General features: G+C 42.3%; 8 protein-coding genes across 8 annotated transcripts; 3 read left to right on the top strand and 5 right to left on the bottom strand.

Moving 5' to 3' along the window:
• Nucleotides 1-442: 442 nt before the first annotated feature.
• Nucleotides 443-3,297, top strand: IL334_000275 (uncharacterized protein; the record flags this gene model as incomplete). The annotated part of the gene is made up of 13 exons (XM_062932059.1): nucleotides 443-763; nucleotides 876-993; nucleotides 1,081-1,155; nucleotides 1,239-1,350; nucleotides 1,418-1,444; nucleotides 1,499-1,640; nucleotides 1,701-1,793; nucleotides 1,857-1,965; nucleotides 2,031-2,106; nucleotides 2,175-2,258; nucleotides 2,323-2,412; nucleotides 2,577-2,728; nucleotides 2,813-3,297. The coding sequence occupies 13 exons, from the start codon at nucleotides 443-445 to the stop codon at nucleotides 3,295-3,297; spliced, it is 1,884 nt and encodes a 627-aa protein (XP_062788110.1).
• Nucleotides 3,298-3,939: 642 nt separating this feature from the next.
• On the bottom strand, nucleotides 3,940-7,010 carry IL334_000274 (uncharacterized protein; the record flags this gene model as incomplete). The annotated part of the gene is made up of 5 exons (XM_062932058.1): nucleotides 3,940-4,336; nucleotides 4,432-5,701; nucleotides 5,796-6,180; nucleotides 6,285-6,472; nucleotides 6,557-7,010. The coding sequence occupies 5 exons, from the start codon at nucleotides 7,008-7,010 to the stop codon at nucleotides 3,940-3,942; spliced, it is 2,694 nt and encodes an 897-aa protein (XP_062788109.1).
• A 939-nt stretch (nucleotides 7,011-7,949) lies between these two features.
• IL334_000273 (uncharacterized protein) lies at nucleotides 7,950-9,847 on the top strand (the record flags this gene model as incomplete). Its single annotated transcript, XM_062932057.1, has 7 exons — nucleotides 7,950-8,015; nucleotides 8,113-8,231; nucleotides 8,341-8,547; nucleotides 8,617-9,252; nucleotides 9,312-9,370; nucleotides 9,445-9,746; nucleotides 9,812-9,847. The coding sequence occupies 7 exons, from the start codon at nucleotides 7,950-7,952 to the stop codon at nucleotides 9,845-9,847; spliced, it is 1,425 nt and encodes a 474-aa protein (XP_062788108.1).
• Nucleotides 9,848-10,393: 546 nt separating this feature from the next.
• Nucleotides 10,394-12,785, bottom strand: IL334_000272 (uncharacterized protein; the record flags this gene model as incomplete). The annotated part of the gene is made up of 10 exons (XM_062932056.1): nucleotides 10,394-10,549; nucleotides 10,692-10,849; nucleotides 10,920-11,016; nucleotides 11,087-11,131; nucleotides 11,206-11,248; nucleotides 11,332-11,450; nucleotides 11,573-11,839; nucleotides 11,917-12,107; nucleotides 12,191-12,577; nucleotides 12,662-12,785. The coding sequence occupies 10 exons, from the start codon at nucleotides 12,783-12,785 to the stop codon at nucleotides 10,394-10,396; spliced, it is 1,587 nt and encodes a 528-aa protein (XP_062788107.1).
• Nucleotides 12,786-13,474: 689 nt separating this feature from the next.
• On the bottom strand, nucleotides 13,475-17,552 carry IL334_000271 (uncharacterized protein; the record flags this gene model as incomplete). The annotated part of the gene is made up of 18 exons (XM_062932055.1): nucleotides 13,475-13,717; nucleotides 13,778-14,164; nucleotides 14,245-14,331; nucleotides 14,394-14,410; nucleotides 14,493-14,522; nucleotides 14,584-14,632; nucleotides 14,688-14,777; nucleotides 14,854-14,883; nucleotides 14,940-15,044; nucleotides 15,094-15,171; nucleotides 15,237-15,432; nucleotides 15,482-15,724; nucleotides 15,771-15,866; nucleotides 15,923-16,003; nucleotides 16,063-16,222; nucleotides 16,277-16,416; nucleotides 16,475-16,641; nucleotides 16,695-17,552. 18 exons carry the CDS (start codon nucleotides 17,550-17,552, stop codon nucleotides 13,475-13,477), a joined length of 3,057 nt encoding a protein of 1,018 aa, XP_062788106.1.
• Nucleotides 17,553-18,555: 1,003 nt separating this feature from the next.
• IL334_000270 (uncharacterized protein) lies at nucleotides 18,556-19,950 on the bottom strand (the record flags this gene model as incomplete). The annotated part of the gene is made up of 6 exons (XM_062932054.1): nucleotides 18,556-18,624; nucleotides 18,730-18,802; nucleotides 18,881-18,948; nucleotides 19,025-19,243; nucleotides 19,370-19,693; nucleotides 19,765-19,950. The coding sequence occupies 6 exons, from the start codon at nucleotides 19,948-19,950 to the stop codon at nucleotides 18,556-18,558; spliced, it is 939 nt and encodes a 312-aa protein (XP_062788105.1).
• Nucleotides 19,951-20,796: 846 nt separating this feature from the next.
• On the top strand, nucleotides 20,797-23,932 carry IL334_000269 (uncharacterized protein; the record flags this gene model as incomplete). The annotated part of the gene is made up of 9 exons (XM_062932053.1): nucleotides 20,797-21,118; nucleotides 21,174-21,484; nucleotides 21,545-21,725; nucleotides 21,780-21,970; nucleotides 22,029-22,169; nucleotides 22,219-22,566; nucleotides 22,628-23,103; nucleotides 23,223-23,376; nucleotides 23,441-23,932. The coding sequence occupies 9 exons, from the start codon at nucleotides 20,797-20,799 to the stop codon at nucleotides 23,930-23,932; spliced, it is 2,616 nt and encodes an 871-aa protein (XP_062788104.1).
• A 436-nt stretch (nucleotides 23,933-24,368) lies between these two features.
• On the bottom strand, nucleotides 24,369-26,506 carry IL334_000268 (uncharacterized protein; the record flags this gene model as incomplete). Its single annotated transcript, XM_062932052.1, has 5 exons — nucleotides 24,369-24,495; nucleotides 24,616-25,241; nucleotides 25,318-25,674; nucleotides 25,783-25,884; nucleotides 25,979-26,506. The coding sequence occupies 5 exons, from the start codon at nucleotides 26,504-26,506 to the stop codon at nucleotides 24,369-24,371; spliced, it is 1,740 nt and encodes a 579-aa protein (XP_062788103.1).
• Between the last annotated feature and the right edge of the window lie 92 nt (nucleotides 26,507-26,598).

The raw sequence follows: 26,598 nt of genomic DNA, 5'->3' as shown, positions 1-26,598 counted from the left end.
ATGGTTGAGTAATTCACACAGATTGGTGTGATTTTTCTTCGGGTCAAAGGTAACTTACTATTCCTTAGAGATAATGATCAGTAACGGACAATAGATGTACGCATCGTAAATAGCATGTTTCATGGACAATCAAGGTTTTTTTTATGTATAGGACATATCAATATGTTTATAATAATCCATATCTCATTAAAAGCATATCATATTGATATTTGGTTCTGGGTGCAGCAAGAAGTAGCAGTGTTTAATTCCGGGAAAGGAAAGGAAGGTTTAAAGAACGGAGATCACGTGGAACCTCCGTGTAGCGATCATCTCCGGTTGCAGGTTGCAGGTCACTGCAGGTCAAGTTACTGAGATTATTCAAGAGGGTCTTTCCTCTTGACTATAAACACGAAGTACATATCCATCCATCCACTAATTGATACACATCCGAAACCAATCAACGATGTCAGTAGCAGATCCTTCATCGTCTTCAACAGCTGAAGGATCATCAAATCAACCTTCAAGGAGAGTAGCTTATTATTATGATCAAGATGTGGGGAACTATCATTATTACCTTGGACATCCAATGAAACCACATCGTATAAGAATGGCCCATAACTTGATTGTGAATTATGGACTAGCAGATGAAGTAGAGGATGACGCTCCCGAAGTCAACGGAGAAGGTAAAAGAGAGTTGAATGATGTGATTCAAGATAATAGACCAGAAGAGAAATTTATAAAAAATAGTTTAAGAGGATCAAGAAGTAAATCCATGCAGGTTTTTGTGAGTCCTACTTTTGAACCCTCACTCTCTTTTCTCTCTCACTCTGTACAATATAGTCCTGGCTTCATCAAGTCCGTGAATTGGGAAAGCTGACGTATGGGATGGAACACAGAGACCACATAGAGCGACAAAATCTGAAATGACACGCTTTCATACGGATGAATACATTGAATTCTTAGAAAACGTTACTCCAGAAACAGCAGAAGCAATGACAGGAGGTGGTGTAAGATGTGAGCTCTAGCCTGTATCATTGAACAACCATGCAACGAGGATGACTTGACTGACGACTATGGTTTGATATCGTTCTGCTCTCATAGGTCTGATAGGCGAAGATTGTCCTGCATTTGAAGGATTGTTTGAATTCTGTTCTATATCAGCAGGAGGTTCACTAGGTAAGCAATCGTGGTATCTATATCCATTATTTGATACCATATTATTATACGATAGAACCAGCTGACCAAGAACGATCTACTAGGCGCTGCCGAAAGACTCAATTCAGGAGCAGCGGATATAGCTATCAACTGGGCAGGAGGTTTACATCATGCTAAGAAAACAGACGCGAGTGGATTCTGTTATATAAATGATATGTGAGTGATATACTATTCTGCATCTCAATATGGATTCGTTTGCTAAATAACATTATGATTTTTATAGTGTACTAGGAATTCTAGAACTACTGAGGTATGTTAGCTATTGACTTCGCGACGAAGCATGGTTTAGCTAATTGTACTACAGGATACATCCTCGTGTGCTATACATTGACGTTGACGTACATCATGGAGATGGAGTTGAGGAGGCTTTCTATACTACGGATAGAGTCATGACCTGCTCCTTCCATAGGTTTGGAGAATTCTTCCCTGGTACAGGAGATGTCAGGGTAAGCTATCTCATTAACCAGTATCGTGCAAGTAGTCATAGCTGACATCGTCAATAAAAGGATGTGGGCATGAAAAGAGGTAAAGGATACGCAGTGAACGTTCCTCTGAGGGATGGAATAACGGATGAATCATATCATACTATATTCAAACCCGTAGGTACTCATGAGGTAACCTGCTAAATAATTGACAAAGCTAATCCCAAACCACAAATCTAGGTCATTCAACATATCATGGACTATTTCAGACCCGGAGCAGTCGTGTTACAAATGGGAGCAGATAGTCTTTCTGGAGATAAATTAGGTGGATTCAATCTGACTTTAAATGGTAGGTTTTATGTCCTCAACTATATATTCGGCAACCTGGTATGGGAAAGCTAACTTTGCATTTAGGACATGGTGAATGTACGAAATTCGTGAAAAGCTTCGGTGTCCCCGTTATGATGCTTGGGGGAGGTGGATATACGACGTGAGTATGCAATGATAAACACTGATGGTGATTGGTCGGGGTGGTGCTGACATCATTCCGGACTATAGCAAAAACGTAGCGAGAGCTTGGACGAACGAAACTGCCGTCATGTGTGGTAGGGAATTACCTGAAGATCTACCTTATAATCAATAGTGAATGTTGTTCCTGTGTGCCACCGAGCTTTCATTGGTTCATGCTGATACATAATGCGTTTAGTATGGAATATTATGGTCCTCGATATAAACTAGAAGTGTTGGCGAATAATACGGATGATCACAACCCTTCTGAATATTTGGATAAAATCAGGTATGTTTGTTCTTCCACTTCGAGCGTCTTTTTGGTGGGATGGTCTCGTGGGGATGGGCGATGCGGATGGTATGGAGCAAGGGAGGGGAAGGGGGGAGGAAAGAAGCGGGGACGGGAAAGGAATTTTATGAATATGGGAAAACTAACCGAGCTTTTTGTCACAGAACACAAGTAATTGAGAATCTACGAAATCTGCCTCATGCACCTTCTGCACAAATGCGTCAAGTACCCTCGCAATCTATCTCGAGAGCCATAGGTTTGACAAAAGACATTGACGAGAATGACCCGGAAGATGAGATTGATTTGCGCGTGAGGAGTGAGTGCTCCTTGTTTACCTCCATCAGCTTCAGAAGAAAAAGGTGTCTAAAATGCTAATATCGCGATGTCGTCGCTTCTTCAGAATACATGCAGAGAAAACAACTGAACGGAGGCTATTCACCTAATTCCTCAGATGATGATGATATACCTATGAATGGAGATTCAGAAGATGATTCTTCAGCATTTGCGATTCCAGGTAGATCGAGGCGTCAAGCAGGTCAACCAACAAGAAGATCAATTATTCCACGTCAGATATCAGCTGCGAAGAGACACACAAATAACAATGAATATGATTCGGATGACGACGAAGATCAAGATCCATGTGGAACCAATAACAAGAAGAAGAAGAGATCTTTTTTCAACAACAGCAATAATGGAATAAAATCCAATGTGAACCTACTCATCAAGAAGAAGTTGAACGGTATATCGAATCCTATCCCAATTACAATAGGTCAAAATGGTGTTGTTGAATTTTGGAAAGAATCAAATTTGCAACCTGGTGCGAATGGGATTATAGCTGGAGCTGGAGGGATCTCAAGAGGTGAAAGTCCGATGAGTATCTCGTAGAGTCATCCAAGGACTAGGGTTTCGATTAGAATGGAAAGGAAGAGCGATCCAATCGTATCTGGTGTATATGAAGATCTATTTTTTCTCTCTTGTGTAGTGAATTATTTATTTTGACGAATGACTATTTTGTGAATTCGAATCTTTACGATGTATTTCCGATGATTTTGGATATTCATGAGTACAGTATCTCAGAAAAATTTGAATACAAAGTCAGCCGAACGATCTGCAGGTAATACTTGAAAAATGATCACATAAGGTTTCCAAAAGATTGACATGATGATTCTACGTAGAAATATGGCACTACAGATCATGAATATTGACGATAGCAAATACGTAAGAGAAGCATTGGAAACAACAGGGTAACAAATAGGACAATACAATGATAGGACGAGGTCAAGGTAGTAGGAGTACAAGAACGAAATGACGAAACAGAATTAGCAAAGGAAGAAGTAAACAAGACTAACAAATTACAGTACACGGATTTAGGAACCCCCAAGACGTTTGACAGCAATGAAACGTGGACAACCAACAACCAGCACCCAAAACAAAACAAAACAAAACAAGACAAAACAAAACAAAACAAAACAAAACAAAACAAAACAAAACAAAACAAAACAAAACAAAACAAAACAAAACAAGAAACTATGATCTAGCCCTTCTTTCACCTTCACCAGGTCTGAAACTAATGACTTCCAAGCAGGTTCTACCTTCTCTTTGACATAGCAAGACGACTCTATCGGATCTGAAACCAACTCTCCAGACAGCGTCACAAGGTCTTGTCAATTCTCTTACGAATCTACCTGATTTAACATCCCAAAGTTTCACTCGACCGTCATTCCCGCCTGAGACTATGAATCGATCATCGAATTGAAGGCATGTGACTGAATTGTCATGAGCGCATAATCGATGTGACGTAGTTAGAGTCGAAAGGTCAAATATGATAACTCGTCCATCTGATCCACCGGTGATTAATCGAGATGAAGATAATTGAAGTTGACCAACAAGTGCTGTATGACCTTGAAGAAGTGCTAGGCAGTCGCTGGATGCACAGATACAATTTACGATTGAATCAGCTTTGGTCCCAGTGAGATGATTGTCTCTACTCGAATATTGGAATAAGTGAACTTTACTCACCCAGTAGCGGCACTCCAAACCCTGATCGTACTATCCAAACTACCAGTAACAACCATTTGACCATCAAAAGCAACAGAATAAATCTGATGATAATGGCCTCTTAATACATGTGCACATTCACCTGTATCAAGATTCCATAATCTTGCAGTATAATCATATGAACCTGAAACGGCCATATTTCCAGCTATTTCCACACATCTGACAGATTCTTCATGACCTGCCAATACATGTAGCAAGTGACCGTTTTCGATATCCCATACTCGTAGTGTATGATCTCTTGAGCCTGATATTGCCACTGGCCGTTTATCTAATACTTTCAAACATCTTATTGTTGACGTGTGACCTCTCATCGAATGGAGTAATTCACCAGTATCTAAATTCCATACCTTGACTTCTTTGTCACATCCTGCTGAAACAACTAAATTGTTTCTGTTACCTTTCCATCCTCTTGCACATCCGCATGGATCACTTGACCTCATCTTCTTGTTTTTCATTTCTTCGTCATCTTGTGGTGTTGACGATGAAGCCGATTCACCTAAAGCAGGTATATTGATAGATGTAGCCGAAGCTGAAAATGGTAGATTGTCTCCTCTAGAATTAGAATTACCTATGCCCAAACCTAATAATCCATTGGGTAAAGGTGTGAATCCCATCGCAGTATTTGGTCTAGCAGGTTGATTGATTTGTGATTGAGGAAATATACCACCGGGTGAAGATGAATTAAGGTTTTGACCAAATCCTGGATAATCATGATGATCACCGTTACCGTTACCGTTACTGTTATTGTTATGATGGGATGAAGATGAACCCAAAGGTGGATGTCTTTCAGTTGTTGTTCCACCTGCGAAAGATGATCTTCTGGATTGACCATTATCTCTATATGAATCCGATGCTCTTCCATGTCCGTTCCAGAAATTTTCGGAATGTCCTTGATTTTGACCAAACCTTCTTGAATTTGGATCAATTCTGTCTTCGAAACTATCTTCAGATGCATCATCGTCGTTGACATCGTCATCGACATCAAAGGCTGATCCTGTCCCTGTTCCTGTTCCCGCTCGATTCGCAGAAACTAATACCATTGCCCAAACACCTTGTCTGTGACCCAATAAAGAACGTAAAAACGTTCCGGTGATAGCGTCAAACACGTGAATTTTGTTATTGGCCATTCCGACTACTATATGAGAATCATCGAAACACAATGTGGTTACTACTGCATCATCGGCAGATACGTGATTTGCTAATATTCGACCACCGGATAACCAGTTTGACTCTATCATGAAGAGTAATATAAGCAAAGCTCCTATTGCGGATTCAAAAGTGAATCGTCACTGTGAAGAAGTGTATACCTGTGGAAATTAACTCACCAGTCAGATAAGCATTCTTGAATCTACCTTTAAAGGTACCATCCTCTTTATCCCTTAATCTAGAACTAGCCAAAGTTAATACTCTTCGTTCTAACCCGAAAGGTGTTGCTCTATTGATACAACTTTGTTGACTATTGCTAGTCCTTGTGTTTGTGCCAACGTTTATGCTACCGTTGACGACAGAGAAGGGATTATTGGTATTTGCATTTGCGAAAGATTGAGTTGCACTTCTACTTCTGAGTCCTATTGGTCTATGTATGAATGAAGTTGGTGTTGGGAAATCATGTCTATCAAACAAATCTTTCCAAGTTTGTTCATCTTGTAATAGTTGATTCCAATAATGAGAGACTTGTGCAGCTCGAGCTAGAGTTTTTGGTTCATCAACCTAATCCGAAATTGAGATAACGTCAATTACAGTCGAAATTTCCCGCGGAAATGCTAAAATTCTACACGTAGGTTTTGGCAAAGGGAAAACGAGGAAGAACTTACAAAGCTCAAACAATGTAATGCTAATTCTGCAGGCAATTCTCTCAAGAAATCTCTTCGTAGCAAGGGTTCAATTTTCCTTGATACGACCAAAGCTTCATTCAGTCTCAATTCTCCTACTAGGGAAGTGAGAAACGAGAATCGTTGAGAGGGTGAAAGTGATGTAAATCGATATATAAGATCTTGTGGATCTATTCGAATGAAATGATCAGCATGAATAATGATGCGACATATATCCCACGTCAACCAATGCATGAGTGATTCAATTAGCTTACCTGAAATAACGTGTTGTCTATTCTTCCCTTTCCATATACGATCCATCAACTCTTCATCCGAGTTATCGTTATCGTCATCGTCATTATCATTATTATGACTATGCCTGAATGTCCTCTTATCTCTCGGACTGGGACTGGGACTTGGAGCTGGTGTAGGTGGGCTCAATCCATTCTGAGTTGGATTCGTATTCGTATTTGTGTTGGCGTTGGTAATTTGCGATATACCAGGTGAAGGTGTAGGTAATGGTACGATAGGTTGCTGATTATTAATCGATATTGAGAGAGATGACAGTGCTATTGAAGCGTCACCAATAGATGATCTAGAGAACGAAGTTGTCGTTAATGGAGTAAGTGAAGGTGGTGATGGTGGTGGTTTTGTCCAATGTGGTTGTTGAGGTATTAAAGGTAAAGTAGTAGGTCGCGACGATTGATTAGGTGAAGATGAAGATGACATGATTCAATCGTTTATTCCCAACAAAGAAGACAAAAGACAAGGAGTTGTTTTATTATATAATACAATGCAAGTACGATATCTCAAATCATCAGTGTTGATCTCATCTACCCTATAGAGAAAGAATGACTAAGGAAAATAGATTGGACCGAGTATGATACACAGACGAACAATGAGTTGTATCCAATTCAATCCAATCCCATTTCATCTCATCACCATTGTAATTCAAAGTAAGCGGCCGGATCCGAACTCTCAATTCCATTTCCATTCAATTCATCAATTCAAGTGGGGGACGCAAATTGAGATGGTCAAGGAACAGTGCAGCAACTTCAAGAGAGTAGGACTATAGCATCGAGGACTCTATGATCCTCTGTGCGATGCAACGCAAGTCATGAGAACCTAATGATCAGAGCAGATCTTGATTGTGACGCTGCACGCACTGAAAGCTGGTTTTATTGTATTGGATATGATTCGCGCACTCAACAATTGGGAGGATGAGGATCATGCCGTTCATACTCAATTCGCCGACTACCATATCGTCTGCATGCCAGAATTCATCTGTTCTCCATATTATGCTAGCCCGCATACACGGCAGGTGTGATTCCGATGTGATCGATGCATGCAAGGCCGAGAAGAAAGCAAGTGTCTGAAACGATAGATGGATGGGGTTATTTTGGGATAAATTGCTGTAAATTCGATCGAGGATATAATTATCGACGAAATGTGCCACTTTGGAAAGATTCAAAGTACTCACTCAACCCCCCGCACGCCACGTTAATCTGTACTCGTACATCAACTCGCGATTTACAAAGTCACCGACACCCAACAACCCAACACCCCAACTCAGCAGCGCGTCGATAACATCCATTCAATCGATCATCCATATCGTACCACTAGCTCCACGGGAAATCACAAGCAGAGCAAGACAGCCTTGTCATCATCATGGACCCCACCAAAGCACAAACAACGGCGACTTTCACTCATTTAAAAAACCAAAAGGCGAACAAGGTGAGTTTGGGAGTCTGGTTAAGCGATATCGATTTCAACTTGATATCAATCAACATTTAGGAGCCAAGCTGATCTGATCTCTTTTCAACTGTTAAAGCAATGCTTCGATTGTGGTGCTAAGAACCCTACTTGGACTTCGGTCACCTACGCGATCTACTTGTGTCTGGACTGTTCTTCCGTTCATCGTAATTTAGGTGTACACATTTCTTTTGTCCGGTGAGTAGTGACACTTGGCCTCAGAGCCAGCAGCATTATCTATCGTTTTTGTGATGATATGCTATGATAGAAACAGACAGACGCTGATATTCCATGGCAATGGTGATAGATCAACGAATCTAGATTCGTGGTCATTACAACAACTTCGTACACTCAAAGTAGGAGGTAATGGATATATAAGGGAATTCTTCACTAAACATGGTGGAGCTAATCTATTACCTCCTGCAAATTCTGATGCAAGAGGTAGATATACAAGTAGACAAGCTGGATTATATAAAGAAGAGTTAGCTAGACGTATCGCAGAAGATGCTCAGAGGTAAGCTATAATACTATGAAATCAGTGCATTACAGGAAGGTTGCAGCTAACGTCTCTTATGTGCTGTAGAAACCCTCACGGTATCCATATAGATGGACTTGAACTTACACCTTTAGCATCACCTTCTAAAGCTGCTGGAGAAGATGATTTCTTTTCTTCATGGGACAAACCATCCTCAACACCTACATCTAAACCTGCTTCTCCTGCACCTGGAGCAACTTCAAAACCGTCCGCACCACCTTCTATCGGTATTGCTAAACCAGCTTCAACTGGTCCACGTACTGTTACTTCATCTTCATTGCGATCGACTCCAGCCAATAGACCGACTGCTACTTCTAGATTATCATCATCAACTACTCCTGCTACATCCACATCTGGTGGAGGTGGTGGTGGTAAGTTATCCAAATTGGGAGCTAAAAAAGCTGGTACGGCAATCAACTTTGAAGAAGCTCAACGTAAAGCTCTTGAAGAAGAAGAAAGGATCAAAAGATTAGGTTATGATAAGAAAAAGGAAGAAGAAGAAGCTAAAGCTTTGAAAGAAAGAGAAGCTGAAGAGAGAAGGAAAGCAGCTAGTGCAAATGCTTCTTCTTCAAGAAGTTCAACTCCAGTCAACAGCACAGTCAGGAAAGAAGAGAGTAAACCAGCGCCCGTGAGATTAGGTTTCGGTCAAACTGCAGGTCAGGCTGTTGCTGCTCAACCCAAGGCGTAAGTGTATTCAACTTCGTTTCGGTCGTAAGCTCAATGTTGCCGTTCGCGTGCCACAGCCGAGCAGCTCAAGTAGACGATGTCCGTGCTGCAAGAGATAAGTTTGGTAACCAAAAAGGTGAGTCATTTGGACGCGATGACGTGTTTTTTTCTTTCCTGGTTACTGATGGTGTACACGTAAACTCGATATAGGTATCTCATCAGACATGTATTTCGGTAGGGGGACATATGATCCTCAAGCAGCCAATGAAGCTCAATCTCGACTTCGTGATTTCCAAGGCGCAACCGCAATTTCATCAAATGCATATTTCGGTAGATCGGAAGAAGAAGAGCAAGAAGATGGACAACTCGGAGGTGCTGGCAACGGTGACGGTTTGATGGATAATGAAACTATGCAAGGATTAGAAAGAGGAATTAGAGATATGGCAGGAAGAGTAATGGCCAATCCTGATGTTCAAAATTTGGGTGATCAAATCAGAATCGGTGCTTTGAAGGTAAGTTTCATACTTCAGAAAATACCAAAAAGATGTGACGCTAAATTGTTGAAATCGCCATTCAGTTGTCCGACTATCTATCTTCTTTCGAAGGACGATAAAGTCATTCCCCACCCGCATATCTGTCTTTACGGCGAATAAAAGAAGAGTCCTCTTCATCGGGGGAGTTTGTATATCTCTAATTCTCAATTTGATTGACCTATCATCAGTTCACCGAGGCTCGTGCACATATAACGACGCCTTGCAAATCCTTGCTCTTTCTCTCTCCGTCATACCATCTTATTTTGCCTTTGCTCATGGTTCGTACCCAGTATATACCCCCTTGATTCATGCAAATAGTATTCCGTTGTCATGTAATTATTCACTTTCGTAGCCAGTGTGGCTAATGATCGCTCAATGCGGTATTGGCTGCGAGATTAGGATTGTTAGGATTGCTGGATTCACCATATTTGTGATTTACTGACGACGTATTAATATTATATTCATGTTAAAATGTGAGCGCCAAAAAGATATATGTGTAAAAGTAGAACTGTGAAAATAAGAATCAAAAACTAGAAGCTACAATGTCAAGAACAACAAAGGAAATCATGAATCCAATCAGAAAGATATACAAGCACGTAGAATACCAAAGGGCACAATAATGGTATCTAATCGGAATAATTTGATATGCTGGATTTCCTGATTCTCTTGGAAGATAACCATTTACCGTGAGTCAAGAATAGATAACTCCTAAATGATTTTCTGGCGAAATCGTTGTGGAATAAATCTTCAGGATAATCCGCTCCTAATTTGTATGCGGCCGCCTGTAAAACGCATGATAGATTAGATCAATTTTAGGATTTCTTTTCATAAAAAGACAAAGAATATCACAATTACAGCAAAGAAGAGGTAAATGATATATGATTATTGATCACGGGTGGACAGAGAAAGAAACACTATACTCACAGTACCTGAGATGACAGCGACTTCATGAGCATTGACCAGAGTCCACGCAGCTGCATAGGTAGTATGGTTGTAATTTCGATTCAACAACCAAATGAATGGAACCACGAATAGGTAATGAGTCCATTCATGCATCAATTGATGCCACCAATCTTCTCGAACTAATCAATCGCGAAATGATCGAAATTAGCAGATAAACCAAAAATGGCATGAAACCCAAATAAAACTCACTGATGCATTCTTTCTTGATCTCATCTTTTGTCCATGTATGTTGATCTTTCTTGTTCAGGAATATGGTTTGGAAAACATGTTTATCAAGTGGTAATTTCTATTATTGTACAAGTAGTGTGTCAGTCTTCCATCTCAGTGTTATCAAAATGAAAGCAAAGGATACTCACTTTGTCAAGTTGATATTGGAAGTTTGTACAATCGAAACACATTTCCTACCATAACAAAAATAACACGAAAATGAATACAGGTCTTATAATGATGTTTTGCATAGATCATGTTAACTCACGAGAAGTCTAGCATTTTGTGGAACTTGTTTGATCATGTACATTCTGCGATGCCAAACGTTAACACATTCAGTCACTTGAATCGCAAATTATGGGATGTCACATTGATCAGATTCTTCAATACTCACGGCTCAAATCCCTCTGATCCTTTTTGTACTCTTGCAGTATCATCCCTACCATTCACTTTGTTGACAGCTTGTTCGGGATCATATTCGATTGTGTAATATTTCTTAATATAATCGATATCCTACATGAGATATAAGGATTAGCTATCTGACCTTGCTACATTCCAATGTTCCGAGAAAACGTTCGAAAGAAGAACAAAGCTCATCCGGACCCAGGAGGACAAGTGAAGTATATGTAACTTACAGTATGGGTAACGGTGATATCATCACTCCATTTCGTACTTCCCAAAACGAATTTTTCTCTCATAGTCGCTTCCTTACCCAGTACTCTTTTAGCGGTGTCTGCCAAGGTACAAATGACAATTTCATCGAAAGTTTCTTGTGAAGTAGGTAAATCTTGATCTGCTCCCACTGTATTGTGCAAATCTTCTTCTTGTCTTCTTGGTCTCAATACAACTTTCACTTTAGGTGTTCTTGCAGGTATAGAGACTAATTCGGTGTTCAGTCTGAACTGTATAAAATAGAAATGAACCTATCAGTATTTCGCGACGGCGGATGGGGTGAAGTGCAGAAACCGAATATACTCACAGTGACTCCCCTCTGTTCTAATTTACCTTGCCAAGTTTTGTAGAATTCACTACTCTCAGGGAAGACTACCATTGGAGGTAAATTAGATGACATTGACTTAGGATCATGAGGATACCACATTCCGTATGTTGGTGAAGTATATAATCTTTCCATCATTACAGTTGGTAATTGAGGAGTAGCATTACCGGTTCCTGCAATAAGCCATGATCATATAATCAGTTCATCACATATCGGTAAAAGAACGAAAGAGAAAGGGGAAAAGATGAAAACTCACCCAAGAATAAAGCAAGGGAAGGGAATAACATATAATCTAAAAATTCATCTGATAAACCAGCTAATTTACAACTTATTTTGATTGGGATTAAAGCCCAAAAAGCTTCTGTCCATCTAACCAATTTCAAAAATCTATTAAACCTTTTGATATCATTGGCGTGTGAATCAACTAATTTTGTAGGGAATAGATTTGTCCAGAATTTGTCACCTTTTCCAAATGATACTTGTAATTCGACAGGTTCTTCTTCATATCCACATTTACGAAAATGATGAAATGTATGTTGATATATATATGATCCACCTTGAACTCCTTGATTCATCCAATTAGCTCCATGTTTTTCATCTATTGGTATAGAAAATGCTTGGCCACCACAATATGCTTGTGCGTCTATATACATAGATAAATGAATGAGATATAGTCAGTGTTGAGCATATTATCACATCAGATATCAAATTCAGATCGGATACTCACCAATGATAGTAACTTCGAATTTATCAGGATGATGACTTAACCCATCGGCGCAAGACATGCCAGCCGCACCCGCACCAACGATCAAGACCCTCTTCCTCTGTCCGGCATTATTGTTTCTCGACATGATGGTACTGTTGATGTAACTGTTGATAGATCACAGAATTGGTAATAGCGCAATTCAGTTCAGTGAAGTTGATACAGCTTTCGATCGATGTTATGGGAGATGACAGATGATGAGATGGAATAATATGCCAATGTGTTTATATACAAACTATTATACTTTATGACGGTATCAGTTGTCAGCCCAATCGATCGATAATGATCTCTGTCACTCACCATCTATCTCATCGTCTCATCTTCTCAATTCACATGATATTCAAAATGACTGAATGATCTCTGTTGGATTCCATCGAAAGGTCTCAAATCGATCGGACAATTGACATTTCGCTATGACGACATGTTTTTGATTCCGAGTGATTAATTTTGCATTTCGGCTAAATCGGAATCAAAGAATCCATCAAGATCAAGAGGGGTGACAAACTAGGAACGACAACAACAATCAAGTTAACACAGTGAAGTGTTGATATTCACATGTAACGTCGTCTGCATATATACATATGAACGGATCGTATAGGTAACAGACAACTTGAACAGTCATATACAATAGGATGGATGGAATGAGAAGTGATGGACAATCATATATGATTGACAATCTGCGCCAGACTAGACGAAGAACAGACGACAAAGAGGGGAGAGAAGTTGTACGAGTGACTTCCGATTCCGACTCAGTATTATCAGTCCCGCATAATCATCTTACATCCCAGGGCCGTAATATTCATCGTCATCTCCCTTACCATCCCTAGCTTTAGCCGCATTTTTCGTTTTCTTGCCATAAGCCTTCTGTTTAGAAATATTGTTCTGAGCGGCAGTAGGTTTGGCCTTGTTGTATCTAATCTGGGAGGAAGGAGTAGCATCTTGAGTACATGGAGTAGAAATATCCCCTATTGATTCGGAAGGAGAATCTACGACATCGCCATTCTTCTTTGCAGATCCGACCTGTGAAAGTGTCCAATACATCTTTCAGAATGGGCAGCAAGTTACCAGACACAGACTCACACTTCTTTTTTCTTTCCTTTCAGTTGATCCTTCGTCCTGGTCGTCAACCCTCTCCAAGTTCTTCTCCTTAGCTTTCACTTTACCTCTTCCCGAAGCTTTACTTCCTTCCGCAACGCCTGGGGAAGGAGGGGCGTTTGAAGCCGCAAGGCGACGGAGACGGCTGTTTGCTTCATCTTCAGTTAAATCAAGATGCTTCGAAGCCTCTGCGAGTTTAGCTTTCTTATTTTTGATCTCAGGAGAGGCTAATTCGTCTTGTTCAGATTCATCTGGAACGGACACTCGACGTTTAACACGTTTTGACTGGGTCAAGCCAGTATGTGATCCAGATGTTAACGGTATCGGGTCGAGGGTATCTGAAGGAACTATTGGTGTGCAGCTTGACATTGCCTGGGAGAGAAGCAGTGTCATAAGTTCCTTTCTCCGACAACAGTGTTGGGAGATCGGGAAAGACGAAAGATGAATATCACCTGAATGCGCTGTCTTTGTTCTTCCAATTGCTTGTCCTTCGCTGGCTCATCTCGTTCTTTATTATGCTTGGTAAGCTGGGCTTCGAGCTGTTGGATCAGAAAAAGATCAGTTTTCAATCTGACCGCGAGAAGCAAGTGGGTTCGCTCACCGATTTGATGAGGTTAGCTAAGAACGTGAGATAGGTTCAGTTTCGGCCTTCTTGTATTCTATGCAAGTAATGAGTTGTTCGGAGGACGTGAGCACATACAAGTAGCCTTTTCTTTTTCTTTTTGGTCGCCTAAATATTGTTGTCAATGCATCATCGCCTGGTTCTTGGGAACAGTCCACAGAAGACTCACTTCTGCAATTCTCTTCAGCGAGCTTGTAAAGTTCAATCTCTCCTGGGGTCTATGTTGATAATGATCAACGATGTATACTCAGTGATGGGCAAGCGTATGCTTACAGGACGATTATTCTTCCATCTGTGCACCGGTACATCTTCAATGGATTTATGTTTCAGTTCTGCGATTTCCACCAATTTTACTTCCAGCTCCTGCGCGTTCCATCCGTACAGTCAGTATTCAAATGATGACTGCAACATGCTGCCACAGCTAATATGGAGCACTTACCTCTCTGCAAGCTCGCAACTGGTCTTCCAGCTGAGGAAATGGTAATCCATTAGCCTGCTTCTGAAGAAGACCCTTTATGCACATACCTTCTTGAGTGTCGACTTCTCATCTACGTTATTGCTGGTAATAGGAAGCTTTTTTAGTATTGAGAGTTCCATCGCCTTGAGATTGTCATTATACTGTTTGAGATTCTGTTCACAAGGTCAAGCCGAATTCTTTATGTTGATCTAGCGGACTTACCTCTTTCTCCTGATCACGGCTTTTCTTCTTCATGTCATTGAGGATTTCTTCCGTTGCCGATAGCTTTGACAAGTATTCCTACCAATTTGGATTTGATTAGCAGTGATTGAGAATGATGATATATCAAGTCAGGAGCGACATACCTGCGCTCTCAGTTGAGATTCTCGAGATTGCTTTTCTACTTCTGCTTTAGCAGACTCCGTATCCCGGATTGTTCGCTCCATCTGAATCAATTTCTCTTTCATCTCATCGACCTTTGTTACTAGACCTTCCTTCTCAAGGATGGTTGTTTGATATGCTGCCTCCTGCTGCTTCATACTCTCCATGTCTTTGTTCAGACTGCGCACTTCCTTCAGCCTACACCCAGTCAGAATCATGAGCCACTCACTGATCGATCAAGCCGGCGGCATGTTCAAGCCTAAATTTGTCATCTTTCAGTTCTTTGGAGTACCTTTTCTCCACCTCCTTGATCTCTTTTTGATGTCTGCTCTCCAATTGGTCTATCATTGAGGAGAGGTCATCTGCATCACATCCTTTTTGTCGGAGGATATCAGCATATTCTTCCAGACGATTCTCGTAGGTATCCTTGGTTTCCCGAAGTCTTTCGAGATCGCTTTGGCAGTTGTTCAATCTACAAGCAAAGCTCAGCAACACTGTCTACTGCAGCCGTAACTTACTTGCTGTGGGACACTAAGAGCTGCTCATGCAACTGGGTATTTTTCGCAATCAAAATGTCGATGCCCTCTGCATAGGGACCTTTTTCCTTTTGTAAACTGAGCAATGTATTTCGTCAGAAACCATATCGAAACGAAAATACTCTATCACTTACTCGGCTACCTTGCCATCTAGCTTTGCCAAGGCTGGCGCAACCGCGGCCTCATAGTGCTCCAGCTTAGTCTCTAGTTGAAGTCTATGTAATCCTTATTAGTGTCCGAGCTAAGTCGGAAAGACACGGCAGAATTGCCTCACATGTGCGAGTCCTTAGTTCTCGCTGCGGTCTTGAGTGACACAATTTCCTCCTGACATTTTGCCAGATCCTCAGCAATCCTGTGGCTCTTGAAAGCCTCTTCTTTGACTACGTTGAGAGCAGCGCGGAGCGTCGAAAAGGTACTCGTCAAAGCTTTCACCTCTAGCCACGGTATCAGCGAATAATGCAATTATGACACCGAGGCATAACACTCACCGCGATCGATGGGACCAATGCTTTGCTCTTTGAAGTCTTTCATCTCTTCCATTGCTTGGTTAGCTAATTTTGAGACAGTTTCGTGTTTCTCATGTGCCACCTGATCCATCGCCACTCGAGCTTCAGATTCTTCCCTTTGTCTTTGAGAGAAGCAGTAAGCTTTTCATCACCTACGAAGGAGGTTTTGGCCTAACTTACTTCTGTTTGACTTGTTTCGACCACGCAGTTGCTTGTGCAATAGTTCTTGTTTTGGTGTCAATCGCTTTGTGTACATCATGAGCAAGTCGCTCATTAATTGTATTGAGTCTTTCTATCTCGTTGTCACGAGCTTGGACGGCTTTGGGATACCACGATTCTTTGATCCTCTAGATAAGTAAGGTGAATGGATGAGTTCTTCTCCCTTCCACAAGTCACTCACCATTGCCTCGAATATGTCCCGTGCAGAATGAAGAACATCGTCAACCTTTTGTCCAACCGAGCCATAGCTTTCGTCTGTCTCTTCGACGAGTCTGGGCGAAGTTGAGGACAGACTTGGGATTCGGCGATCACTGTAACCGGCATTGTCTCGTGGCACATAAGTTTTCGGCGGGTTATTTGTACTGTACCTCAGTTCCGCTGAATCATCAGCCCCCCGGCCAATATCACGACTTGGTTGTCGAGGTGCTGACGCTTGGATAGGTTGGGATTGTGGTGAGGGAATCTGAGTTCCAGGGTGAGGCATAGAATGTTGAGGCTTCAGCTGTCGAGATTTGGGAGGCGAAACATACTGTTGATCGTCATATGCTCTTCTTGGGGTTGATACTTCTTGATTGGGGAGTGAATTTGATTCTTGCTGAAAAGTTTTGTTGAATATACCAGCCTTTGATTCCCCAGTATCATCAGTCCTCGTCCTGATGGTGGCTGAAATCTGATGTTGACGGTGATGCTGAAATTCGGCTTCTTGAGGTTCTCCTTTGAGTGGTGCAGCCTTTTTGAGGATTGGCTTAGGTTGAATGATTCCTAGTGGCTTCGCCGAGGCTGAAGGAAACGAGGCTCGATTAGGTTTACAAGCAACATCGTCTGAACGTGACCGGACAGGAGGAGTTAGTTCACTATATGCTCCCTTAGCTTGTTGGTTGTCTGGAAGCTGGTCAGCTGGGTGTGAAGGTCGCTGAGAAGTGCGAGGTTGAAAGGGTTCTTGTTGACGAGTTGCAGCAGCGAAACTATAATTCTGAGCAGGTGGTTCAATATACGGTTTTTGGGGACCGAATTGACGGCCATGGTTGTGCTGTGACATCTGGAGAATGGTCAGCTTCAATCCATCATCAACTATATCAATATACCGTTGAAACTATGAGTCAAAATCACAGAAGACAGTGAACACAATGAGGAGGAAGAAGTGGATGACCATTGATCTCACGTCAGCACCACAGAGACTGGGAGAATTTGGACCCATCTGCTCGTCTTCTGAGCAAAAGAGGGATGGGAAAGTGAGCAAGATCGAGACGATCTCGACTGATCCATTCTTTTTGTTATGATATGGGTGGCAAAGACCTTTTCCTCTTTCTTCCCGCCGATTTCGGCGAGGCCAAGAACACAGTTCACTCACCTTGGACCGAAAAGGTTCTCTGCCTCTTACGGAATTGAATCTCGAGAGAGCTGAGCGAGTAGACGCGGTGAGCACGCTAGGTTAGTAGAGTAGGTAGAATAGGCAGGATATGGGAAATGATGGAAGAAGGATTGAAGATTGACTAGAAGAAAGAGGAATGAGAAAGTAGGACAGAAGAGATAAACTAATCTGGCAGAAAGTAATTCGCGTGATGATGGGTGAGTTTGATGGTTGACGGTGAAAAGTTGACGTCAGATCCAATCAGCCATCACTTTCAAGAACGCACAGACCCATACTTGCGTTGACAAGCAGAATCAATTCCACACGTTGAGTTTGAATATCTGTCCTGATATGTGGTCAGTCTTCACATGGGACGGTAGTGATGTTTTTGGTCGTCGGTTGTCAGAGTGAAAGAGACAGATGGACAGAGCAGAATATGAGACGTCGATATAGAAGCATGTGGAAGGGAAGAAAGACCATAGCAAGTGACCTATTTTATTGAATACGGCAACGTTGCAATGCATCCTGTTCTGAACTTTTTCGCATCCTCTTGAGGTACAAAGAGAGTATGACTTATCAATCTGGTAGTCGATGCTATAACTGAACTTTCGTCCTAACTATCGTACTCGTTCTCCTTTCCCCCAGCCAGTATATATGTGAACGTATATGAATGTTCATAGGTATACTCTACTCATCGTAATGGACTCCAGGGACAAGGGATCATCAGTGTTGACTTCATGGACTGAGCAAGTTTGACGGTCTATACAGAGGCGATCCGTCAGCACCAAACACGCCAAGATAATCACCTTACAACACGCGACACATCCTACTCATAAGCAGAACCATTTATGCAAATTCAGCGTACCTCTTGAACAGTGTCACTCCAGCTACCAACGCTCCAAGCTTGTTCTCTGGTATGTTTACGAGTTTCCATATCACTATATGGGGTGTAGAAGAGAGATCAGCCACTGTTGATGTTAAGGGTGGATACATCTCACTGTCGAAATGTCACTTACGGATACTGCCAGATATGGTGTACTTCATGAAGTTGACCTATTTGTGAAAAGAATGCTCCTACCGGTTGCTGAAGTCAGGAAAAATGGGATTGATTAACTTTCACGCCTTATTACAGTTTCAGCGAATCAGATGTAAGTACTCACGACAAACCTCTTCCTGGCTTCTAATCCTCTTCTCCAAGCATACTCCCAATCCAACAGTTTGCCAGGCATCAATTGGTAGGTTCTCATTTCGAATATACCTCCATCTGGGAAACCGCTATCGTGAGGAGGAGACGACGGCCAGAAGCTGAATTCTGACACGATTTGAGATTGTCGTGAAGTGATTAACGGGAGTATGGCAGATTGGAGGGATTGCATGTCCTATTGAATCAAGAGTCAGCTATATACTTGCGACATATCGAGGAGTTGATCTCCTTCCTTAGGGAAGACACAATACGTTTTGGTCTAGCAGTCACTAAAGTTTCGAGAAGGAAGAATTCTGCTCACTTTGCTTGTTCTCAAAGCCTTGTTGGTCTCATCATATCCTTTGTAACCTTCATATTCAAGTATATGAGTGAATTCTCCGACATTCCCGACGATACTTTCCCAACTTCCAGTCAGTTTAACTCTCCCAAATTCACCATTATGATCAATCAGTTCTTTGAAGTATTTCTCTGCCGCGACTAGATATTCATCGCGTTTGGAAGGTATGACAGCATGAGTTATCTTCTCATGGACATATTTACCTCTTCCTACTATTTTGGAATGTTGACTTTTGGATGGTTCAATCAATCCTGCTGCTTTAGCTTCTTTTGAGCCGTATAATAATGACTACACAATATACGTCAGCGAGCTTGAAGTAACTCTCAGACTGGAGAAAAAGGAGGAGGAGGATAACTTACACCAAAGAAACCTTCTCCGCCTTTCTTAGGATCAGTTTCAGGATCACTGTCTCCGGTCACACCTCCGGGAGTAACCTTGTTGTCTTTTGGCAGAAGAACTGAAGTAGTGGTGTGTAAATTGGCAGAAAGCGGGGCTAGTGACCGAGGCGCTCGTCTAACGGCGGTGCGAAGTGCTAAGAGGGACATATTGCCGTGAAGAATATGGACTGATGTTGAAGGAGAGTTGTATGTACAAGTAGAGACTTGATCCCAGATATACATGTACGTGACGTTCAAAGTTATGTCCGGCTAAGCCGGTAGTCTGGTGTTGTCATAATATGTGGAAGATCAATTATGCGGGGGGGGTTGATGACGATTGATAGGCCCCACACAAGGACTGTCTCGCGCCACAACTGGGGATATCACCGAAATGCCGACTGTATCATTCAAGTACCACGTTGAACAAGCTACCTCACACCCGGTTATATGCTTCATTCTGTTTATTACACGTTATTGAAAAGTATCCTTCATTCACTCCTTGTTCTTGTTCTTGTTCTTGACAAAGAGCATCCAAGAGAGGAGTTGCTGCAGACAGGTGAAAGGAGAAAAGCTGACCCAATTGACACACTATCATCATAAAAAGGTACATTCTTGATTTATCTACTTCCACGTTGATCATAACAGCTTATCCAATTGTTTTACTCCTCTTTCCTTCTTCATCTTTCCGACATGGATCAAACACGCTCACTCGATTGCGGACGCGATTGCACCATATCTATAATTCGAAACGACGCGGTGTGATATGGCTCTAACTAGTCTTAAAGCAGACTGACCAGTAATATACTACCTGAGAGGTCTACGCATCATCGGTCTAAATAGGTGAGTAATCTCTTTAATAATTCCCGTTCAAAGGGTCCTTTCAAGACATCCCTTCATCCCAATCATTCCTTATCCCCTCGCCTAGATCGATCTTCTCGATGGAATCTGTCCATCGTACTGGCATATGTCACTCTTCCTTGGAATTGACTGATAGAGATAGTCAACCTTTAGATAATGTCATATCCCGACGCTATAGGTGGATCTCGTTCGCGATCACCTCCACCTCCGCCAAGGGAGTATCCTCCACCTGGCGAGAGAGAACTCGAAGACCGGTCAGGGTTCAGTAGAGGAGGATTTGCTCCACTACCTCATCGACATTCTGATCTACCCCCTATCCCTCCTCCGCCAACTAGATTTGAGAGAGACGATTATGATCGTGGTAGGAGGGAATTCCCGAGGCGAGATCTAGACCCAGAACCAGAGGATAGGTATGAAAGGAGGGAGTGGGATGATTACAGTAGAGGAAGAGGAGGTAGTCATTGGGAAGATGATTACGGTAAGCCTACTATTCGATGCACCGGAATTTTAGCTAAACAAACCTGATTCGATAGATCGACCTAAAAGAAGACGTTCACCTTCACCTCTTGGACCTTCGCATCGACCGAGACATCACTCCCCTTCACCACCTCGATATTCACTCAATCTTCCAGACCCAGCCTCAATAGAGACTCTACTATCCTTTCGTCATTTCGCAGAATGGTTTCGAGCTTCCCATCCTCAGACTGCCAAGGCAGACGAAGAAGAAACAAGACGTCATAGAGAGTTGATTGAATCGGGAACCGCTACCGAAGCCGAAGCAAAAGAGAAGGTTGGAATGGCAAAAAGATATGAAAGGTATAGGAAGGAATTTCTTTCTCGTCAGGTAAGCTCCTCTGAAGTTGAACCATCAGATCATCGTGCTGATCCTCGTGCAACGTGGCAGTTGTATGCTCTTTTCTTGACTCATAAAGATTCGATCTGGTTTCAAGAACGATATTCACATCTACCCGAGTTTGTTTCTTTCCGAAGGCGACTAAATCGTCAAGGGCGGGTCCCATTGGCAGAAAAACATCTGGATGAATTGAGATCTGGAGTCTGGGATACGGTTGAATTCGACATATCCGGTAGGTCACCGTGCCCGTAAAAACTTATGCACCTTTGCTGAAGTTATTAAACAGAAGCTGAGCACAAACGAACGGACAAGTCTCGACTGAACGATCATGATGAGCCTGAAGGTTTAGATAGAGCATTGGGTGAAGGTGGAAGCTGGGTCGGAGATGACACATTACGAGCAGAAATTGCACCAAAACCTAAACAAGTTTTCGTGAAGACTGCGCCTCCTACAACCAGTCGAAAGGAACTGGAAGAGGTGAGCGCGTCGCATCCGAAAGAGGTGATTCACGACTAATACTCTACTGGGTTATCAGCTCTTCGCAAGGATACCAGGCTTTCAATGGCTTGCTCTCTCTGAACCCGCTCAGAAAAAGTCCTTCCATCGCGTCGCTTGGGCTCAATATGCAGATGATGTAGATATTGGGGAAGTAATTAACAAGCTGGATGGACAGAAGGTGAGCTGAGTTATTCGGTTCAGGTAGAACGTCAGCTGACCCAGTCAAGATTGACGGATTCACATTCCATATGTCGGTCAATTCCACCCCAACCATAGGTAGACTGAGAGTCACACCTCCTGTCTCTAACACCCTCTCTCGCCTGCTGCATGATGGTCAACGAGCGAAAGCTTTGGCTCTTAAACTGGAAGAAGAATTATTAGGCGATGATGAGGATGAAGACGAAAAGCCAGAGACGGAAGGAGAAGTCTCGGTGCCTAAGGCTGAGAATGGGGAGAAGAAAGTTCCAGGTTTGAGAGAAAAAGTCAGTGATATAGTTGAGGAGACCATTGTCCGGCTGCTCGAAGTTAATGGATTAGTCGGAGAGAATCTGGATGCGGAAAGATCGATCCACAAAGTAAGCTTTTCCGCTCATCTGAAAGCCGAGAATGCCCCTCACTGATGGGTTTCTTCCATAGGCTAAAATAACTCTAGATCAATGGCTTGCTTATCTCCGACATGGTTTGGCAACATGTTATTACTGCGTAGCGCCGATGTCATTTGTTGAAGAATTACACCGAAAATGTATTGGACATATGAGACCTCATCCCAGTGTCAAGTCTGAGGAAGTTGATGTCCCCACCGAAACCAATGGAGGAGCAACTAGTGGCGCAGCAGCGGATATCTCAGCTCCTGAAGCAGAAGCAGAAGCAGAGGAAGATGGACAGGCTGAAGGTGGCGATGAAGATCGTGAATTGAGAGAAACAGAAGTACCTTCTTCTGAGCAAAGTAAACCTGCCAATGTCGATAATAACGGAAGTAGAGAACAAGGCAAGAAACAATTTTTCCCTCAGAAAACTCAGGATGAGAAATGGGCGGAAGGGTTGGAGAACAAGATCAAACCTTTATTGGAAGATGTCGATGTGATAGATTATGGCGGAAGGGATCCAGAAGCGTGAGTAGATTCGCTTCGACACGGAGAGCATCACAGTGTGAACTGTAATGGCTCATTTGACATGACGGAGTACTGTCGCATATCATCAGAGCTAACTTGTCTGGTATCTGAATTTACAGTGAAACAAAGAAACTATGCGCTCCTCTCATCAAACAAGAAGAGGCTAGCAAATACCGATGTAAAGATTGTAACAAGCTTTTCAGGGCTCCAGAATTTGTTATCAAACATATCTTGGTAAAACATCCTGAAGTAACCAAACCTAAAGTTGATGATGTGAGTTCTTACCCTTTCGCACTTAGACTCAAAGAGAGAAATGTTTACTGATTTTTCAATACAGATCCTCACACTCAACAATTACGTGCTCGATCCACAACATCTACAACCTACCTTGTCTACACCAGCAGCGGTTGATGATCGCCTCCTATCATCAATACCAGGTGCCGGTATGAATAATCCAATGATGATGGCTGTCAACCCAGCACTTGCACCCATGTCAAATCAACAAATGTTCGATCCATCAGGAAATATGGGAATGATGCAACAGCAAATGATGATGATGATGCAAATGCAACAAGCAATGTTAATGGGAAATATGAATATGATGCCAAACATGAATCCGACGTCAACAGGAGGATCAGGAGGAGGCGGAAGAGAAGGCAACAATTTAGCTTCTAGAATGGGTGGATATGCCGGTGGAAGGGAAGGTGGCTCCGATACTTTACCTCCTCCTCCTCCGGGTGGTGAAGATCCAAGAGCAAGAAGGGGTAGAGTCAGTTATACAGATTTAGATGAACCCTCAGCAGCAGGTGGCGGTGGTTTACCTTATTAGAATACTAGGCAAAAGAAATAAACGTGAGAAGGAAAGGACAGTAGTTTATGGGATTGGGTTTATGCATCATCATGGACATCTGACAGTGACGCATTCAAGTCGACCATTACTTTCTTTGAGTATAAGTGTGGAAGGATAAAAACTCACATCTTGGGGCATTCTATACAGACGAATATCTTATTAACTGCGGAAAGCGTTTGACAACTGGATCGTGTTTAAGAGGAATCCCAAACTAGCTAAGGAAAGTATGATCGGAAGGACGGTGTGAACGGAATGCGTTCTCGTAATACAAAGCAAAACGAAACGCATTTCCCTTGGCAAATCGATTTCAATAAAATACATGACTATGGTACATTGCATCTCGTTTGCTCCATCGCGAGGTTCATCAGATTCACGACTCTGATTCTATGTTTGATAAGGTCTATCGGTAATCGTATCAAATCAGATCTCCCAAACCAAGATCTAAATCTAAACCTAAACCTAAATCTGAACATTGTCCATTAGGCAGTCTTCCGGCTAAACAAACTGAAAGACAGAGATTCAGACTGAGTACGTTTTCGAGTCTATCCACCGTCAATCATGATTAGCGTCGTTTATTTCAAGTCGGATTTGATTTGATAAGCAAAACATCTGAGATGCAGGATTGGGAGGTTGTTAAGGAATGAAGGCGAAGTGTTACATACCCTTGAGAGCATTTACATTCACCGGCCACTTCCACTTGGTCTACTCTGCAACACATCGAAGTTTTGAATTCCTCTCCTTGTGGACACGCTTGATCGCCTTTAACGTGTGATTGGGGATGAGCGAGCCTGATCACCCCTTGAGGTGCGAAAGTGTCATCTGAATCGCCAGAAGGGTTTGAATTCCCAGAAGATGCAGGAGGAGCAGAATCGTCTGTTGATGGGGTTGGCGAAGCTTGAGCATTTTGACTCGTGGAAGAAGCAATTACATCTCCTAAGTCACTTGTGGAAGTTGCCACTGTGCTAGTAGGAGAAGTTGTGGAAGTAGGGACGGTTGTGGGAGAAACGGTCGACCGGCCGGAGGAAGAAGGAGCATATCCTGCATTTTGCACTTGTTGGGGTGCGGATTCAGCATTAATGTCTTCGTCTTTATCGCAATTGGTAAACGTAGCGGTCATAGTTTGAGTAGCCCATTGGGTTTGGATTGTAGTGGATACAGCAGTAGAAGTAGTTGTGACCGTCTGCGTTTGAGTTTGAGTTTGAGTTTGAGTTTGAGTTTGAGTTTGAGTTTGAGTTTGAGTTTGAGTAGCCCAGATAGTTGTGGGTTGAGTAGTAGTGATCATTTCGACCTGACACAGAGATCAATAATTTAGCAAAGCAATTCTTTGTAATCAGTCAGACTGAAGTGACGAATTAGTAACTCACAAACACGGTAGCAGGAAGAACGATAGTACTGGTGCTTGTACTAGTGGTTAAAACGACATTATCCGCTGAGACCGGTTCATCGAATTCCTGAGCTTTGATCTGTGGAGAAGAGGGCTGGAAGGTCCCATCTGGAGAAGCTACAGTGATACTTTGTGCTTGTGTAGTTTCGGGCTGTGTGGTGATTTCAGCGACAGTAGGTGAATCAGTAGGTTGAGCGCTTAAGGTCGTAGGTGGGGCATCATTGATTATGAGATCAGTGGCAGTAGGTACAACGCCTCCATCTGTAGACGTAGGTGTCGGAGTAGACTGCAGAAGGATTCGGGGATGTGGCTTAGCAGCTAAGAATTTTGTGCACTTCTAGAAATACGTATCAAGTAAGAGATATCAGCTTGTAATCACGTATCAAGGGAAAGCCTCATTGCTTTGTCTGAAGGATATAAAAAGGAAAGTGCTATATGAACTCACTCCATTAGGTGCATATCCACCTGGACAATTGAATCCACCATCACCATCACAAGTAGGCATCGAGTAAGCTGGATAACTGAACTGTTTACCACCAAATTGGATCTGTCAGATCAAATATCTGATCAGCTCTGTCTCCTTTTTGATGATTTGCTGAAATTTATCCAAAGTGAAACCAGTCAGACTGGATATGACCTACTTGAGCTTGAATAAAAGTTTCTAAACCTTCGACTTCGCCTAAACCAAGATCGATACCCAATTGAGCGTCAATGACGATACCTTTACTTTGACTCCAACAGGCACATGGAATGTCGTATTGTTGATTTGACCAAGAACCAATGACTGGACCACAGATCAATTCTTCTTCGTCACTCAAATCGATATTCAGTCCCACACTAGCATTGATCCCTAAGACTCCGATATTGGTTCCCAAGGTGATGTTGAGCGGTCCGGTTATATCTTCAATTGTATCGAGTAGACTTCCAATCAATCCGTCTTCCCCATTCGAGATTACTGGAATCGCATCTGAAATTGGTAACTTTGAAGTTGGGTTTGAGTCGGAGTTAGGCGAGAGCGGAAGAATGTCACCGTGATGTGATAGAGGAGTCAAAATACCATCTAAAGCTGGTAAACTATCCATACCTAAAATAGGGACTGGCAGAGGTGCCGCATGGGTTTGTAATAATGAAACGAGGGGCAGAAGCGTTAAATAAGTCTTGGAAAACATCTTCTGAGATATAGTAAGATCCGATCTCCGAAAGGATATCAAGAAGGTTTAATTCAAAAAGTGAAAGAGCGAAATCGAAATCGGAATTGTAA

Source organism: Kwoniella shivajii, chromosome 1 (assembly GCF_035658355.1).
Source record: "Kwoniella shivajii chromosome 1, complete sequence".
In the NCBI taxonomy this organism is placed as follows: Eukaryota; Fungi; Basidiomycota; class Tremellomycetes; order Tremellales; family Cryptococcaceae; genus Kwoniella; species Kwoniella shivajii.
This window is presented reverse-complemented; position numbering and strand designations above follow the sequence as displayed.